Source organism: Equus caballus, chromosome 15, assembly GCF_041296265.1.
Source record: "Equus caballus isolate H_3958 breed thoroughbred chromosome 15, TB-T2T, whole genome shotgun sequence".
NCBI lineage: Eukaryota > Metazoa > Chordata > Mammalia > Perissodactyla > Equidae > Equus > Equus caballus.
The window spans coordinates 54,057,929-54,074,931 of NC_091698.1; the positions used below are offsets into that span (position 1 = coordinate 54,057,929).

Below are 17,003 nucleotides of genomic sequence, written 5' to 3' on the forward strand. Positions count from 1 at the left end.
ACCAAAGCGGAGCACACAAACTTAACCACTACACTACCAGGCTGGCCCCCTTGGGCTGTTTTTATGGTTTACAGAAGAGTTTAAAAAACATGACGTAATTAAAGCAGGGTAATTTGTTTTGTTTCAGTTTTGTTTAGTCTTAAGAATAATTTATTGACTACAGGGAAGACAAAATGTTGAAACAGTTTCTGAGAGAGAGTGTTAATTTTACACTCCTAGAGTTCTTCCAGAAGAGAATAACCTTCTTACTATAGGATTTAAACTTTTATCTACCTAAAGGCAAGAACCAATCTATTATTTTAAAAAGTCAAGATGGCCTATGAAAGCATTACGATCCAGATTTCACAGCATGGCTCAATTTCGTATTAGAAATGTTATGAAATCTTAAATACATAGCTAAATAAAACATCCCAGTCTATACAAAAATACCCCAAGACAGCAAGTAATTTAGAGTTAATGACATACAAGTAATATGTATTTTTTAGAACTATAATCATCATCAAGGCATTTCTTGGTGCTAGGACTACAAGGAAGAATAAGAAGCTGCCAATGAGCTTTAAAAAACTTACAATCTACTGGGGAAGGTAGACTAAATAAATAAAGGAAATAAATAATGTAAGTTAACGTAAGCATAGTGCCCAATGAGTGGTATATGCATGCATGCAGCAAGTACTATAAGGGAAGAGAAACATAATTGGGATTTAAATAATGTAAGTTAACATAAGCATAGTGCCCAATGAGTGGTATATGCATGCATGCAGCAAGTACTATAAGGGAAGAGAAACATAATTGGGATTTACAAATATCAAAATTCTACACAATTACTTGTTTCAAGGATGTACATATGTAAATTAATGTCTACCTAATATCTGCCAGTAACGAGAAATTAGATTGTGGCAGTAATAACACATCTTTTCTCTCAGCCTAATGGCGTATAAATTTAAGTAAGGATGCCTCTTAAAATCGTCATTTTGATGTACTAAGCCAGGGTCAGCAGGTATATCGCTGCTATGAGAGCAAATAATCCACTAATCAAACACAGTATTCTTTCCCACTGAGCAAAAAAAGAGGCCTCACAAAACTTCTCAACACAGTTCCCTAGGTAACCACCACTAATCAACCAGAATTGGTACTTGCATTAAACTCACTTGCCATGCAAGTTGTAAGGCATCACTTTAAGAACAGAAGGAACAACACAGGTATAGTCTACTCATTTGATTTCAGTGCAGGTATTAGCCATAACACCATAACATAACGTACATATGAGAATAATTGGTACTTTCATACCATTTTGAAGTTTGGTTATTGCTTTCTCTACAGTCTTCAGTATTTTAATTTGTTATGATTATTTTAGGTATTTCACTTTTTAGTGAGGCTATTAAAAGGTTCTGTTAACTTTTAGTAAGATCCTTTATCAGATTTTAAAATAATTAGTGTTGTGATCTTTTATTTTAGAAGGAGAAATAAGAGAAGACTGCACAGGACAGGTAAAACACTTTCTCTTACTGTTTATTATTAGACATTTAAATTTCAAGAGAGAAGCATACTGTGTGATTATTTTGAACTCAGGAAAAGATGAAACTGGAAACATCTTTCTAGACAACTATTCGGCTTTTCAGTATTTCAAAGTTGTAATTATTATTAGTTATTTTTGAAAAATAAAATTGTGCATAGTGGAACATGTACAAATCAAAGTATATATCTGGAATTTGCCTCAAAACAATCCAGTGGGGAGAAACCGGAAGGAATGTAGATGAATTAAAGTCACCATGAGGTGATGATGGGTGGGTGATGGGTAATATAGCAGTTTACATATACCATTCTCTCTACTCTGGTATATGTTTGAAATTACCCAAAAGTATAAGCTTAAAAATAAAAGGTTTAAAATGATGATTTATCCAATTCACTTTTATTACATCTATGTATAATTTTTGTAAGAAATGCATGTGGGGTCCCTCTCCATATCCTGCCACTGACATCACATCTAAGTTCATTTTGAGAGGAGCTATCAACGTCCTGTTATGCCAATTTCGAAAAGGTTAGGTATAAGTCAGAGAAAGCCTCATAATTTTACTGAAAGCCCACAGTGGATTATCGTAGTAACTGATTCATTATCACAGTAACTGATTCATTATGAGACTTGAGTTTGAATGACAGTTCCACAATTGCTGGCATTATAACTTTGGAAAAATCACTTCATCTCTCTGTAAGCCTCAACTTCTTCATGTGTAAAATAGAGATAATTCCACATACCCCACAGGATTTTTATGAAGCTCTGTTGTGACCATGTATGTGGGAGGACCTTGTTAATTATATGGAACTATCCTAATGGTAGTAATTATTAACATTATTGCTTCAACCTACTTCTTTATGGATATATCTAAATTGAAAATAAATTTTTTTTAAATTCTAGATTTGCTTAGAGGGAAATATTCTATATTACAGTTGAATGTACAATGCATAACAATCTGCATTTAATTTGCTAAAAGAAACAATCATAAATTTTATGTATTTTTAAAGAGCTTATTTTTTAGAATACTTGTTAAAGAAAAAAACTGCATCCTATCAAAACTTTACAAACACATTCTCTTGGATACACAAAGATAATATGAGATCTAATCAAGAAATTGACTTCCCAAGGATCTTCCTGAAGTGGTTGTTATACAGAATAGGAAAAACATCAGTTTCTGTACTAAAGTATAGAATGGTTACTATAACCTAATTATTAGGCCACAAGTCTTTGGGTTCAGATATTAATACAGCTTAAGTTCAGATTAGCACTAATTCAAACATACTTTATGTTCAGCTCTCTGGTTTCTTGTTTAGGAATTGTTATTAAGTGCACATAAGATACAGATTATAATAGCCTGTCATTATTGCTTGCAAAGGTCTTTCTCATTCAAAATTTTCACATGCTACATTTTAAAATATGATTTTGTGTCTTTGTATAGTTTTAATATAACTATGTTTTCAAAATATTTCTCTTTATCAACTATTTATCAGCTTTAATCAACTGAATATATTCAACAAGAAAAATTTTAAAATAAAATAATTCACGCTAATATTTATCAAGTGCTCATTAAATGACTGGCACTGATCTCAGTACTTTAAATGTTTTGATTCAGTTAATTCTATGAAGTGAATACTACTATCAGCCCAATCTTATAGACAAAGAAGCAGACACGGAGGTTAAGTAACTTCCCCACAGTCACAGAGTTTGTAAGGTGCACAGCTGGAATTCAAACCCAAATAGTCTGGCTCTAGACCAGAGTTTCTCAACCTAGACGACGGTTTCTCAATCTAAGAGCTATTGACATTTTGGGCTGCTAATTCTTTGTTTTGGGGGGGCCATCTTGTACATTGTAGGATGTTTAGCAGCATCCCCGGCCTCTACCTATTAGATCCCAGTAGCTCTCCCACCCCAACTGTGACAACCAAATGTCTCCAGACATTGCCAAATGTTACCTTGGGGGAGGGGATGGCAAAATCACCCCCTGTTGAGAAGCACTGCTCTAGAGAAACTCCTACACAACTCTGCCTCTCTAAAAACCACACATATAGAAATATGGAAAGCCAGAAAACAAGAAAATAAAAATCACCTATAATCCCATCATCCAGAGATAATCATTAACATTACCAGTACTATTTAAGCTTCCTGAGTGCCCCTCCCCAATTACATTCCCCTCCCTCCACCGACTCTCACAGTCCTAAGTCTGTGTTAATCACTCCTCTGCTTGTCTTTATGATCTCCCCATTTATGGTTATATCCCTAAAAAACATAATATTTAGTTGGGCCAGCCCTGTGGCCTAGTGGTTAAGTTCGGCTGCGCTGCACTTCAGTGGCCTAGGTTCAGTTCCCGGGTGCATAGCTACACCACTTGTTGGCAGCCATGCTGTGGTGGCGACCCACATATAACACAGAAGAAGATCTGGCATAGATGTTAGCTCAAGGTGAATCTTCCTCAGAAAAACAAACAAAAAAACCCTGTAATATTTGGTTTTACTTATTTCTGTACTTCATATAAACAGAAACACTGTGCATTCTTTTTGTTACGTTTTCACTCAATACTATGTTTCTGAAATACTGATGTGTATATTTATTTTCACTGCCTATTATATTCCACTGAATATTGTAATTTATTCATCTACTCTACTGTTGATGGACATTTACACTGTTTCTAGCTTTTTCTGTTACAAACAGTGCTGCTATCAACATTTTTCTACACATCACTAGGGTATATACTTAGGAATAGAATTTCTGGTCACAGGCAATGCACATCTTTAATTTTAATAAATAATTCCAAATTTTTCCCAAAGTTGTTTTACCAATTTACATTCCTACTAGCTAAGAGTTTCCATTGCTCCACAATCTTGCTAACACTTAGTTTTAATATTCATATTTACAAAATTTTGCTGTTCCTCATAGCTGTGAAATAGCTTCTCACTGAGGCTTTAATTTGCACTTACCTGATTAATAATACGGTTGAACATATGTTCATATGTTTTTGGTCATTTATATTTCCTCTTTTGAGACATGCCTACTCCTATCTTTCCCTCAGGTTTCCTATTCCCTATCTATCCATCAGGTTCTTTGCCTTTTTCTCACTGATTTGTAGGAGTTCTTTATATATTCTGGCAACCAATCCTTTGTCATTGTTACAGATAACTTCTCCCTGTTTGTTGCATGTCTCTTCCCTGTCTTTATGGTTGATGAAGAGAAATTCAACTACATTAAAGATAAGAATGTACCACTATTTCCCTTCATGGAATGTTTTTATGTCTTGTTTCAGATATCCTTCCCTCCTCCCAATATTACACGGATATTCTGTTATTAAAGTTTTTGCCTTTTGCATTTGTCTAATCCATTTGGATTCCTTTTTTTGTGTTGTCAATTACATGTAAGCCCAGAATCAAAATGAAATTATTCTAAACATATAAAGAAATAGTATACTCCTATTCTAAGTTAGAGCTTAACTCTAACTTAGATAAGCAAAGCCTAAAAATGGCCAAACATGCCAAGCACAGCATGCCCAAATTTAAAGTTGATTATATAATTAGTCAGGTTCCATAGATATATATTATTTAGAAAGATTGTCATAGTAAACTGAACAGATTTGTTTCACTCAAGAAATAACACAACAGACCTAAATTATCAACATATAGATCAGCAAATGACTCAGCCCTGATCTACCTAATTCTAAGTCCTCAACTATACAAATAGACCTAGGTATTATTCTGTGAAATTTTTAGATTTAACTATCAAATTCCCATGCCATGATTATAATGAATGGCATTTATTTTAAAAACATACATCATTTGTATTCTGTGTGTTTTACTTAGGTATTTTGTATTTGTACTCTAAGCTGTTTCTTGTCTTACAATTTCAGACATCTTTGAGGTAAACAGGCAATAGTGAAAGTTGCTTAGGCATGTTTAAGATAATGGTGGCTATGGTTCCCAGGCCTGGCACTCAGCAGAAATCATGAGTCAATGACAGGAAATAGCTCATAGTAAAAACAGGTAAGTGAGAAGTCTGTATTTGAATTTCATCAGAAGTCTCAAAAAATGTGTTTTTACAGTGGATTTGTTCAAAGTAGGTTCCAAACATAGTCTATGACTGCATTTGTCATGTCCCTTAAGTTTCTTTTATTCTCTAACAGAATCCCTTTCTTTACATAGTTCATTCTCAGAGAAACCAGGCCATTTATTCTATATAATGCCCCACATTCTGGGTTTGGTTGACAGATTCCTCATTTAACTTGTTCTTCTGTCCCGTTATTTCCCATATAGTCATGGTCACTTAAGGACAGAAATACACTCCGAGAAATGTGTCATTAGGCAACTTCATCATTGTGCAAACATCATAGAGTGTTCTTACACAAACCTACATGGTATAGCCTACTACACACCTAAGTTATATGGTACTAACCTTTTTTTTTTTTTTGGTGAGGAAGATGCACGCTGAGCTAACCATCCATTGCCAATCTTCCTCTTTTTGCTTGAGGAAGATTGTCACTGAGCTAACATCTGTGCCAATCTTCCTCTATTTCGTATGTGGAACACTGCCACCGCATGGCTTGATGAGTGGCATGTAGGTCTGCGCCCAGGATCTGAACCCCAGGCCGCCGAAGCAAGGCACCACTGAGCCAGCCCCTATATGGTACTAATCTTATGGAACCACCATCATATATGCAGTCCGTTGTTGACCAAAACATTGTTATACAGCACACGACTGTACACTAGTCTTTAGATCCATTTTCTTGGTTAAATTAAAATGCAGCTTTTTAGGCAATTTTTTACATCACATCATGAGGTACATAAATATTTGGTTGCCCCAACTTTTCGTGACGCTAACTGACCAATGGATTCAGTTAAATTCTTGATTCCTCCACTTAAAAATTCCCCATCAGCCTTTCACTCGGTGGTTTTAGAATCCATTGGTGACCACTGCCTATCCATCTTTTTCATTGGGGTTTCAAAAATAGGGATTTTCTAATTCTATCATTTCTTCTGTATTTATTACATGCAATTCTTCTGTAACAAAATTTTTCCCTCATCAACTATTTGGTTTCCATAAAAGGAAGTTTATAAAAGGCAAGATAAATGCTTGATTCTTTCCTTCTATTTATCAATGTTCAGAGCAGGGATTAGCAAACTTTTTCTGTAAAGGGCCAGACAGTGAATATTTTAGCCTTTGCAGACCATGTGGTCTCTGTCACACTACTCTACTCTGTCATTGTAGCAAATAAGCAACTATAGATAATACTCACATGAATAAGGCAGTTATGTTCCAATAAAACTTTATGAACACTTAAAATTTGAATTTAATTCAATTTTTACGTTATAAAGTATTAGTCTTCTTTTCATTTTTTCCAATTATTTAAAAATGTAAAAACATCTTCTTAGCACACAGGTCTTAGAACAATGGAGGGTGAACTGGGCCATAGGCCATAGTTTGCTGACCCCTGGTTCAGAGTAATGAGTTGGTGCCCAGCAGCCTCCACAGACCCAATGAGAGAGACAGAGTGTGTATTTGTGCGTGTATCTGTGTGTGTTTAAAATCTTTTAAGAACTCCTGTATTTTTAGACGCTTGATGTGTTTCAGTCCTCTGTAGTGATTATCATTTTTGATGTATCAATTGTCTTCCTTCACGTTGACTCCTCTGCCCTTTTGATATGACCCAATTAGTCTTTGGCAGCTGCCTTACTTTAATGATGTAAGATATCCCAGACTCATCTTACATATTCCCTGCCTAGACCTAAAATCTACTATTTTCTCTAGGGTTATAGCTTTCAGACTTTTTTGGTGGATGCAAATATGTATTTTTTAAAAGAAAAAGACATGAGTTTTTTTTTTTTAAGATTTTTTTCTTTTTTCTCCCCAAAGCCCCCAGTACATAGTTGTATATTCTTCATTGTGGGTCCTTCTAGTTGTGGGCATGTGGGACACTGCCTCAGCGTGGTTTGATGAGCGGTGCCATGTCCGCGCCCAGGATTTGAACCAACGAAACACTGGGCTGCCTGCAGCAGAGCATGCGAACTTAACCACTCGGCCACGGGGCCAGCCCCCACATGAGTTTCAACTGATATTTCCAATTTAAAATTAAGATGAAGGGAGTTTGATTTCATTTTTTTTTTCTTGTAGCTTTTTTCTTATTCTAAAAATCTAGGCCCCTAAAGATATTAACTTCTTTTTTTAACTAAACATCACTTCGTTGAAACTGCTTCCACTTAGTCACCAATGACCTCCAAATTGTCAAATCCAAAGGATAATTATTAGTATTTAACTCATCAGAACTCTCTATACTATTTAACACTGCTGACTATGCTCTTCATCTTGAAACATTTAGCGTCCATTATACCTTCCATTATATCATTATAAAAGGTATAAGTTCTTCTACCTTCTATTTCATTTCTATCTCCTTGTATGACTCCTTTTACTTGCCTCTAGCCTTTTCTTTAACAATTCTATATATTATCCATTGACAATTTTACCAGTTCTCAGGAATCAACAGCAGAAAGACATCAATTGGTATCTCTAGCCAAGGCTCCGTCCCAAGTTTCAAACTGATATATCCTGCTCCTGCAAGCCATTGCCACACTAAGTTAGTTGTCCTTTCTGTGAAGTTCCATAGTGTCTTGTGCTTTGCCTATCACCATAAATATTACTTTTTATTATACCTTTTAGTTTAATTGTCTCTCCCACTAGACTTAGTAAGTTTCTTTAAGGCAGTATTTGTGCCCATTTTGCTCACCATCTTATCATTAGCAGCAGGCATGGAATTCTATATTCTGTATTTGTCAAATAACATAGGTACAAATAAAAGAATAAACATCTCTTTGACTAGATAATACCTGTTAAAAGAAAATTTTCCACAGACAATTTACTGACCGAGTAAGCTTTTATTCAATGATTTATGAATCAGGCAGCATCCAATCTAGCAGAGAGAAAGGAGCTCCAAGAGCTGTACAAGGTGAGAGATCTTTATAGACCAAAGTGAGGAGAAACAAGGAAGTTATACTGGGCATTTGCTGATTGATTAAAGCATGGTTACTTTCCTTATATGGAGCAAAGGGAAGTCTTGGAACGCCAGTTAGGTAATTTGTGCTGAGCAGGCAAGCGCTGATGGTTGACCCAGGCCTTCCTTTTCTGGGAGAGGTAAGAGAGAAACTTAGTTCAGTTTTGGTTTGCTGCCCTGAGGCCTAGCATGAGTGACTCCTCCTTGGCCTAGTCTGGTTACTTTAACATAATCCAAAACATAACAAATCCAAAACAAAACTCATCATTTTACCTACCAGCCCCAAACTTGCTCCTTGTCTTATATAGTATTTGTTATTCTTGATTTCCCTATAACCCACTCACAACGAATCAAACCAATCATCAAGTTTTATTGATTATTGCTCCTAAATATTTCTAGAATCTTGCCTCACTGTAACTCAGCTCTTAATCATCTGCACCTGGAATACTGTTTCCTAACTGATATCCTTGTCTTTAGTCGATCCTCACCACTACCTCAAATCTAGCCTCCATAAAGCTGTGAGACTGATCTACCTCTCATTCCCCTGCCTAAAACCCCAGAGAATAAAGTCCAAGTTCCTTATTATGGTATATTTTAAAAGGAAACCCATGAGTTTTAACTGATATTTCCAATTTAAAATTAAGATGAAAGGATTTTAATTTCATTTTTTTTCTTATGCTAAAAACCACTGCCTAACCTATGCCTTCCTCTTCAATTTAATCTCCTGCTACTCTGCACCTGAGAGAGTCTGAGTCGGTTGACAGTTATATAAATACCTGTTGTGTCACTTGGTATACTGTAGGTGTCAATAAATATTGATTGAACCAAACCAGACCTATGTAGACTTAGGTACCTTTTCATTAACACTATTTTTTCCAACATCTTATTATGAAAAATTTCAAATAAACAGAAATGTTCTAAGAAATGTACACTAAACATGCACATACACCCTACCTAGACTTACGATTAATGTTTTACAATAATTGCTTTATGTTTCTATCCATCGACCAGTGCTTCTATCAATCCATTTATATTCTGACATATTTCAAAGTAAGCTACAGACATCCAGACACGTCACTCCCTTAGTTACTTTAGCATACACATCATTAATTAGAGCTTAATATTTGTTTACAGTCCTTCCCCTCCCTCCATAAAATGTACATAGAATGAAATGCACAAATCTTAAATGTTCCTCTATATGAGTGTGTGTGTATATATATTATACATAATATATATTTTATCCATCTTTTTATACATTATCTATCTATCTATCTTCATCAATCCCCAGGGGACTTTTAGCCAAGCAATTTTCTTAAAGTTCATATTCTGCTCAGGCCTAAAGCTAGTTTATGGTTAAAGTAAGAAGTGACATTATTTTTAAACACTGCTTATTTTAACCATGACCTAGCTCTAGGCCACATCAAAATATGCACTTTACTTCTAAGAAATTCCTTGGGTAAAATCCTCTGGGGAATAGATAGAGAGATCCAGGTGTAAAGTTCTCTAATGCTTTGAATTAGCTTGCTGTCAAAACCTTTGTTACTACAGTAGCTACAGTTTTCTCTAATAGTATACATTATTGCTTGTTTAAAACTCCTCAAGAAAAAGTCTGTCCTTCAATTTTCCCTGTTTACTTTCTCTTTTGTGGAAAAATATGAAAAGAGAATTATGTTACGATGTCTTAACTTGAAGTAACTACCATTTGAAGAACAGTGTATATTAGTCTTTGGGAAAACAAAAAATGCTCTGACAATTTTTTCCCTCCAATAAGAAGATAATTCCACAACTGCTTAAGTAATTCCTCCTCACTTTTAAATTTTACAGACCGTCTTCACAGTGATTTTTAGCAACCTCAGGTGCCCTGCAGTTTAGTGGACTGTTCTCTGATGGATGTGGTCCACTTGAGAAAGATTCCTGCCCACTTTCTCCAAAACTATTTTGAAAAACACACTTAAACAGATTTTAACGAAGATAGTCAAGAATAAACCACAATGAAGAAAAAACAAATTAGAAAATTCATGAATGATTAAAATGGTAAATTTTTTCTGTTATGCATATTTCACCACAATAAAAAAACAAAAGAAATGAAACCACTAGAGGCCTAGCTAGCTCTAGGGAAGATTCAGGGAGGGATCTGTGCTAATGACAAAAGCTGAGGGAAAGAATTCCAGCGCTCTATTCAACCTTAGTAGATCAATTTTAGAGAAGCTAACTTGGGGTTGCTTGTTGAAAAGAGTTTCTAGGTATGGAGCATACCTCTTGTTCCCTATCAGTGACTTTGGTCATAGCAAATTTAGGTAATAAATTGCGTAGTTTATATCTATGATGTCTTTCCTGTACATTGGCATATTGTGTGGAAGAAATTCTTAGACTTGGGAATGATCGAAACTCATTCTTCTAATGTGGAATTATGACAGACACCGCAAATTGCTGCTTATATTACTCTTTCTGTCATAACTATCATTCAGGGGGGTTGAGTCCAGCCGGAAGAGAGTAATAAAGATAAAAAAGACAGTGTACACGGGTGTATATACATATATATACCCAATATTTAGTGACAATTATACACATTAATAAAGAGCACCTTATATAATTGAAATATAAGTATGTAATTTCTAAAAGCGTGGAAAAAAGTAGCAATTTTTATGTTCATTGATACCTTCTATCATAAAGTTTATAAATCTACTTGATGGATGACAACATCTTCAAATATTCATTGATACGGAATAAGTGATCAACTATCCTCATACTTATTTGTTTCCTCCAAAGGATGATTTTTAAAATATATATATATATATATATATATTTTTGGCCAGGAAGATTGGCCCTGAACTAATATCTGCTGCCAATCTTCCTCTTTTGGCTTGAGAAAGATTGTCACTAAGCTAACATCTGTGCCAATCTTCCTCTATTTTGTATGTGGGACGCTGCTACAGCATGGCTTGATGAACAGTGCGTAGGTCTGCACCTGGGATCCAAACCACCGAACCCCAGGCTGCCAAAGTGGAGTGCAAGAACCCAACCACTATGCCACTGGGCTGGTCCTTAAAGAACCGTGTGTGTGTGAGGAAGACTGGCCCTGAGCTAACATCTGTTGCCAATCTTCCTCCTTTTGCTTGAAGAAGATTGTTGCTGAGCTCACATCTGTGCCAATCTTCCTCTACTTTCTGTGGGATGCTGCCACAGCATGGCTTCGTGAACAGTGCTAGGTCCGTGTCCAGGATCCAAACCTGCTAACTCCAGGCCCCTGAAGCAGAGTACGTGAACTTAACCACTATGCCACTGGGCTGGCCCCAAAATATTTTTAAATATAACAACACATTGCCTAAAGATGAGAGTTAGATAAACCATTAGGTAAAAAAACAAAAGTGTCAACACAGCCAAAAATACAGTGATTAGTCTTCATAGATATGAACCCATTTATCTTAATGTTTACAACCTATCTATTTTCTGAAAGATTTGGGCATTTCACAAAATTATTTTATATATAATATCTAAAATAAAATCACACAAACCAAAAATTAATTAGAATTTGCAAAGTAAGAGATGTTCTTGAATACCTGGGCTGTTTTATACAAATTAAAATTGAGATTAGGGGGCTGGCCTCATGACCAAGTGGTTAAGTTCGTGTGCTCCGGTGGCCTGAGGTTTGCCAGTTCAGATCCTGGGTGCAAACCTACATACCACTCATCAAATCGTGCTGTGGTGGCATGCCACATAGAAGAACTAGAATGACTTACAACTAGGATATAGAACTATGTACTGGGGCTTTGGGGAGAAAATTAAAAGAGGAAGATTGGCAACAGATGTTAGTTCAGGGCCAATCTTCCTCACCAAAACAAAAAACAAAAAAAAAACCAAAAACCTTTAAAAGGAAAAAAACCCCTGAGATTAGCTCTGAATTTGGGGAGGCTAATGGAAAAAAGGGGAATAGGTTTAGTTTGGAAGGGACCATGGCATAATAGAAAGAATGTAGGATTTATAGACAAACTATCTCAGCTCCAGTTTTGTTCCACTACTTTGTCATGGCCACACATCTCTATACCTATTTACTAATCTCTAAAATGGGAATAATTACATTTAATAACATCACAGGATTGGTATGTCAAATTAGGTACTGTGAAAGTATTTTATAAACTCCAAAACACTGTTCATTATTATTGTTGCTGCTGACTTATTTTTTAAAGTACGCAAATAGCAAATTCATCTGGACAGAAACATTTTTCCAGCACGGGATTCACACTCAAGAATGCTTGTGTTAGGGGCCAGCCTGGTGGTGGAGCGGTTAAGTTCCCACATTCCGCTTCAGTGGTCCAGGGTTCGCCAGTTTGGATCCCGGGTGCAGATCTATGCACTGCTTGTTAAGCCATGCTGTGGCAGGCATCCCACATATAAAATACAAGAAGATGGGCATGGATGTTAGCTCAGAGCCAGTTTTCCTCAGCAAAAAGAGGAAGATTGGCGACAGATGTTAGCTCAGGGCTAATCGTCCTCAAACAGAAAAATAAAAAAAGAATGCTGTGTTAGAAAGCTGAAAAACAAACTATATATATCTTCAAGTAAAGTTTTAGAAAAGACAAACCCTATTCACATAGATGTTTTTGTTATAAATCTTGTATAAAAGCTGAAGGAAATACACTGAATCATAATTCAGTGAAGGCAGTTCTGTAGAAAGGCGACACAACATGTTCTAAGAACATTCCTTTCTGATGGTTTACTTAACACAGAGGAAGCTGGAAAGTTAAACAGTTAGCTTATCAATTAACCTGTCTCTCATAAGTCCCAGAAGCCTCAAGCCAACCTTTGGGAAGTGCTAGATTGTAATCAATTTGAGATTTCATTTTCTAGAAAGAACATCAAGGACCAAAATTCTGGAATATTGATTAAAAAGAAATCCCTCTATAATACCAAATATGCAAGAAGCAGAGTTAATATCCAATAGTGAAACTTGAGTAACTGGACAACCTGCTCAGGAAAGCATCTCCTGTCACACGGGTGGGCTACTGGCATGCCTGTAAACAAGAGCCTTAAGTGACAGGAACAGGCACTCAAAGGAGTTAACCGTAAGGCAGCTGGTAGAACACATGTTATTTGTTAGAACATAAAAAAGCTGTAGTGGAAAAAGTATTTCACAGGAAAATTCTAATTCTAATAATTAGAACTAAATTCTAATCCCAGCTCTGCCACTAACTGAGTGACTTTGGAGAAAACACATGAGACTCAGTTTCATCATCTGTAAAATGAAAAGATTTCAGATTAGGAAACTTTAAGGTTTCTTCTAACTCTAAAATAGCATATTTCTGGGATTTAATTACTGTTGAACCAAATCAGAAAGTTATAAGGAACCATAAGTAACAGAGGAACCTAACATAAAAATAATGAGATGATCACTTCGTATATTTTTTAAAGATATCTGTATAAATTAAATAAGTAACAGGTATGTAGCAAAGCAAACCTTAACTCGTCTTCAGAATTTGCTTATGAAAGTCTGTGTACATTTAAAAGAAAGTGACCTGGGATCACCCATTATTAGGTAACAGCAATAGGGTGTGGTTCGGAAAATGCACTTACCTATACATAGAAATCAAATGAAGGACTGGGGAAAACCCTTTTGTTGCAGTAAATTACTACAGGAACTAACATGTAGCCATTCAGTCAAGGGTGAGCACAATTTCACCTCATAATAAAAGGAAGTTCAGCCTCCATTGAAACCACAACTTTCTATCACCAAACAAAATCACCTCCTCCCAAACTAGGAATGAAAGAAACCAAAACTACCAATTCCACTGTGTTTACCCAGAGGCCTAAAATTTCATAAGCTTTGGCCCAATAATTCTATTTCTACAGTTCTGTACCAAGAAAATAACCCTAAACACAGAAAAAACTTCATACCTAACAATGTCTATCACAGGGTTATTTATAAAAAAGAAGAAATTGGGAACCATATGAATTTAACCAAAAAAAGGAGTGGTTGAGTAAAGCTATAGTATTTCATGGAATAAAACTTAGCCACTAAAAACAAAGACAATGTGGAAACAGCGAAAAGTGTTTTAAGCGAGGCCAAAAAACACAAAAATATACAAAATTGCATATGCAATATGATACCAGCTGTATTAAAAAAATAAAGAAAACATGTATGTGGAAATAAAAGACTCGAAGCAAATACATGTTAAACCACAGTTTTATATGACTGGTAAGACTATGGATAAATTTTTTTACTTTGCTGTGTTCCAGTTTTTATTTAATGAATATACTTTATTCTTAATAATGATTAAACAACTGACTATACAAAATACATTATTTCACTAATCATCAAAATACTCCTCTAAGGAAAATAGAGTACAAGTCAAGGTTATTTAGCATGGAACACACTATCATGGAAACCTTGGAAATGTCCTGAAGTAAGTCTTTTAAAAATAGGATGGATTTTAAAGAAAATCCTTCAAAGGAAAAGACTTTTTTTTTTTAAGTCTTGGGAGATCCTTGAGAATTCTATGCTTACTACTTTTCAAAATGTAATTCCTAATGTAAGAGAGGTATTTAAGGCCTGGATAGAAGACACTACAGAACATCTAGAATATGGCTGAACCAGATGGTACTTCTTGCGTGTGCAAAGTCTAGCCATCCAGCAACAATTATATCCAGATGTTAGAAAAATAAAATAATTTATCTAGGATCTCTGCCAGTTAGTGAACAAGACCAAAAGCTAAATCCAGGTTTCTTGATGACCATTCTAGTGGTGTACAAAAAGACTGGTATAGTAGCTTATAACCAAAAGTTGGAGCTTATTTTTTTTAAATACCAGTGCTTATAATGTTTTTTGTTTTTAAATTGAAAGCTGCATAAAACCCCTGAACTTGTCAGAATACACACACAAGACCCTAGGCAATATTAAATTATTCATTCTTTTTGCTACCTGTTTTTCCAGGTTTTAAAAAAATTTTGTGTACATCAAGATCCACAGGCACATGCTTACATACGTGTTTTCCTTACTTGTCAGCCCTACACCTGTTTTCTTTGTGATATGACTACTTACAATAGTATAATGCAGTCACTTTCTGAAAGGCTTCTCTTACTAAAAAGAACTTTGAAAATATAACCTAAGGAATAACTTTAAAATAAAATTTTTTATAAGAGAAATGTCTCCAATTATGATATGTTAAATACTAACCATCGTTGCTACTTTTTTTACCTTTCTCCTTTACCACTTCAACTCTAAATAGGTTATCGTCAAACTTTCAGAAATGTCCCCACTGTATTATTTTTCAAATAATATCACTCACCTTTAGTCTTACTTTTAAACATCCTCCAATTTCAGAATCCTATCATAAAATCCTTTGTTTTTCTATCTTTGATGGGGCTGGGGGGAAGGTGTGAAAAAAAGAATAAGAAATGGGAAATGGATGAGGTTTTTGTTTGTATCTCTTTGCAGCTTCATAAAATTTTATAAAGGACTTTTAAGACCACGATCTCTTCTATGACCCATTACCTCAGGAGCCACTATTAAATACTCAGTAAAACACCAAAATTAAGAAATATATGCTATATAGAAATTAAGAAATAAATGCTTTTAGAACAGATAGTTTTGTAAAATCAAACAAGTGGAATCACAAATGATGACCCACAGATTACAACTTTTCATTGTAGGAGCCAGATGTTTTCAAATTTCAACTAACATCCTGTCCTTCTTTTGCCTTTTTATGTCTCACATGTTATTTCTCTTCACTGATTTTTATGAACAGTATATTGAAATTTTTAGAGGAAGATAAATACACAGTTCTCTTGTTTACATATACACAATGCATTTTAAACTATTTTATTTTGTTTCACTGTTTTTAAATATTTAAATAAAAATATTAACGATATAAATATTAAGTCAATTATTTTTTACTCTGCTCAAATATCATTTTAATTATTTTTATTTGTTTACTTTCAGGAAATCAGAGATGGTGGTTCTCTCAGAATGGTTCACTTTCGTTTGGTGTAAATAATAAGATACTTTTTTTACTTAAAGAAGAAACCCACATTTTTTACATCTAAACTTTTTCATGGCCTGATACAGATTAAAATCTCCCCGTATGGATTAAAAAGAGGAAAGAGAGTATGAATTAGTTAAAAATTTTAAATTCATAATATTTTCAAAGTAAAGTTTTATTAGTTTCAAAAACATGCAGCACAATGGCCAAGTGATCCTAAGTAAAAGTCCTTAACTTACTTATTTTCAATAATGTAAAATTTCCAAAGTTTCTTAAACTGTACATTATTAGGTGCTTCAAAAGTAGAATATTTAGGGGCTGGCCCCGTGGCCGAGTGGTTAAGTTCGCGTGCTCCGCTGCAGGCGGCCCAGTGTTTCATAGGTTCGAATCCTGGGCACGGATATGGCACTGCTCATCAAACCACGCTGAGGCAGCGTCCCACATGCCACAACTAGAAGGACCCACAATGAAGAATATACAACTATGTACTGGGGGGCTTTGGGGAGAA

The 17,003-nt window shown here is 35.1% G+C and overlaps 1 protein-coding gene across 2 annotated transcripts in view; it reads left to right on the top strand.

Annotated features, from left to right (window-relative positions):
* The window catches only part of WDPCP (WD repeat containing planar cell polarity effector), a 379,254-nt gene extending 362,568 nt beyond the window's left edge, over positions 1 to 16,686 (top strand). Inside the window, exons 17-19 of one of the 2 annotated variants that reach the window (XR_011426040.1) lie at positions 1,456 to 1,487; positions 5,388 to 5,520; positions 16,456 to 16,610. Coding sequence is in view for 1 of the 2 variants with exons in the window: in XM_070235381.1 (XP_070091482.1) it covers positions 1,456 to 1,487; positions 16,456 to 16,506 (83 nt within the window). In the remaining variant the exon portion in view is untranslated. Of the gene's footprint in view, positions 1 to 1,455; positions 1,488 to 5,387; positions 5,521 to 16,455 lie in introns of both variants that reach the window. The other variant, XM_070235381.1, reaches the window with a different exon arrangement.
* Positions 16,687 to 17,003: the final 317 nt, after the last annotated feature.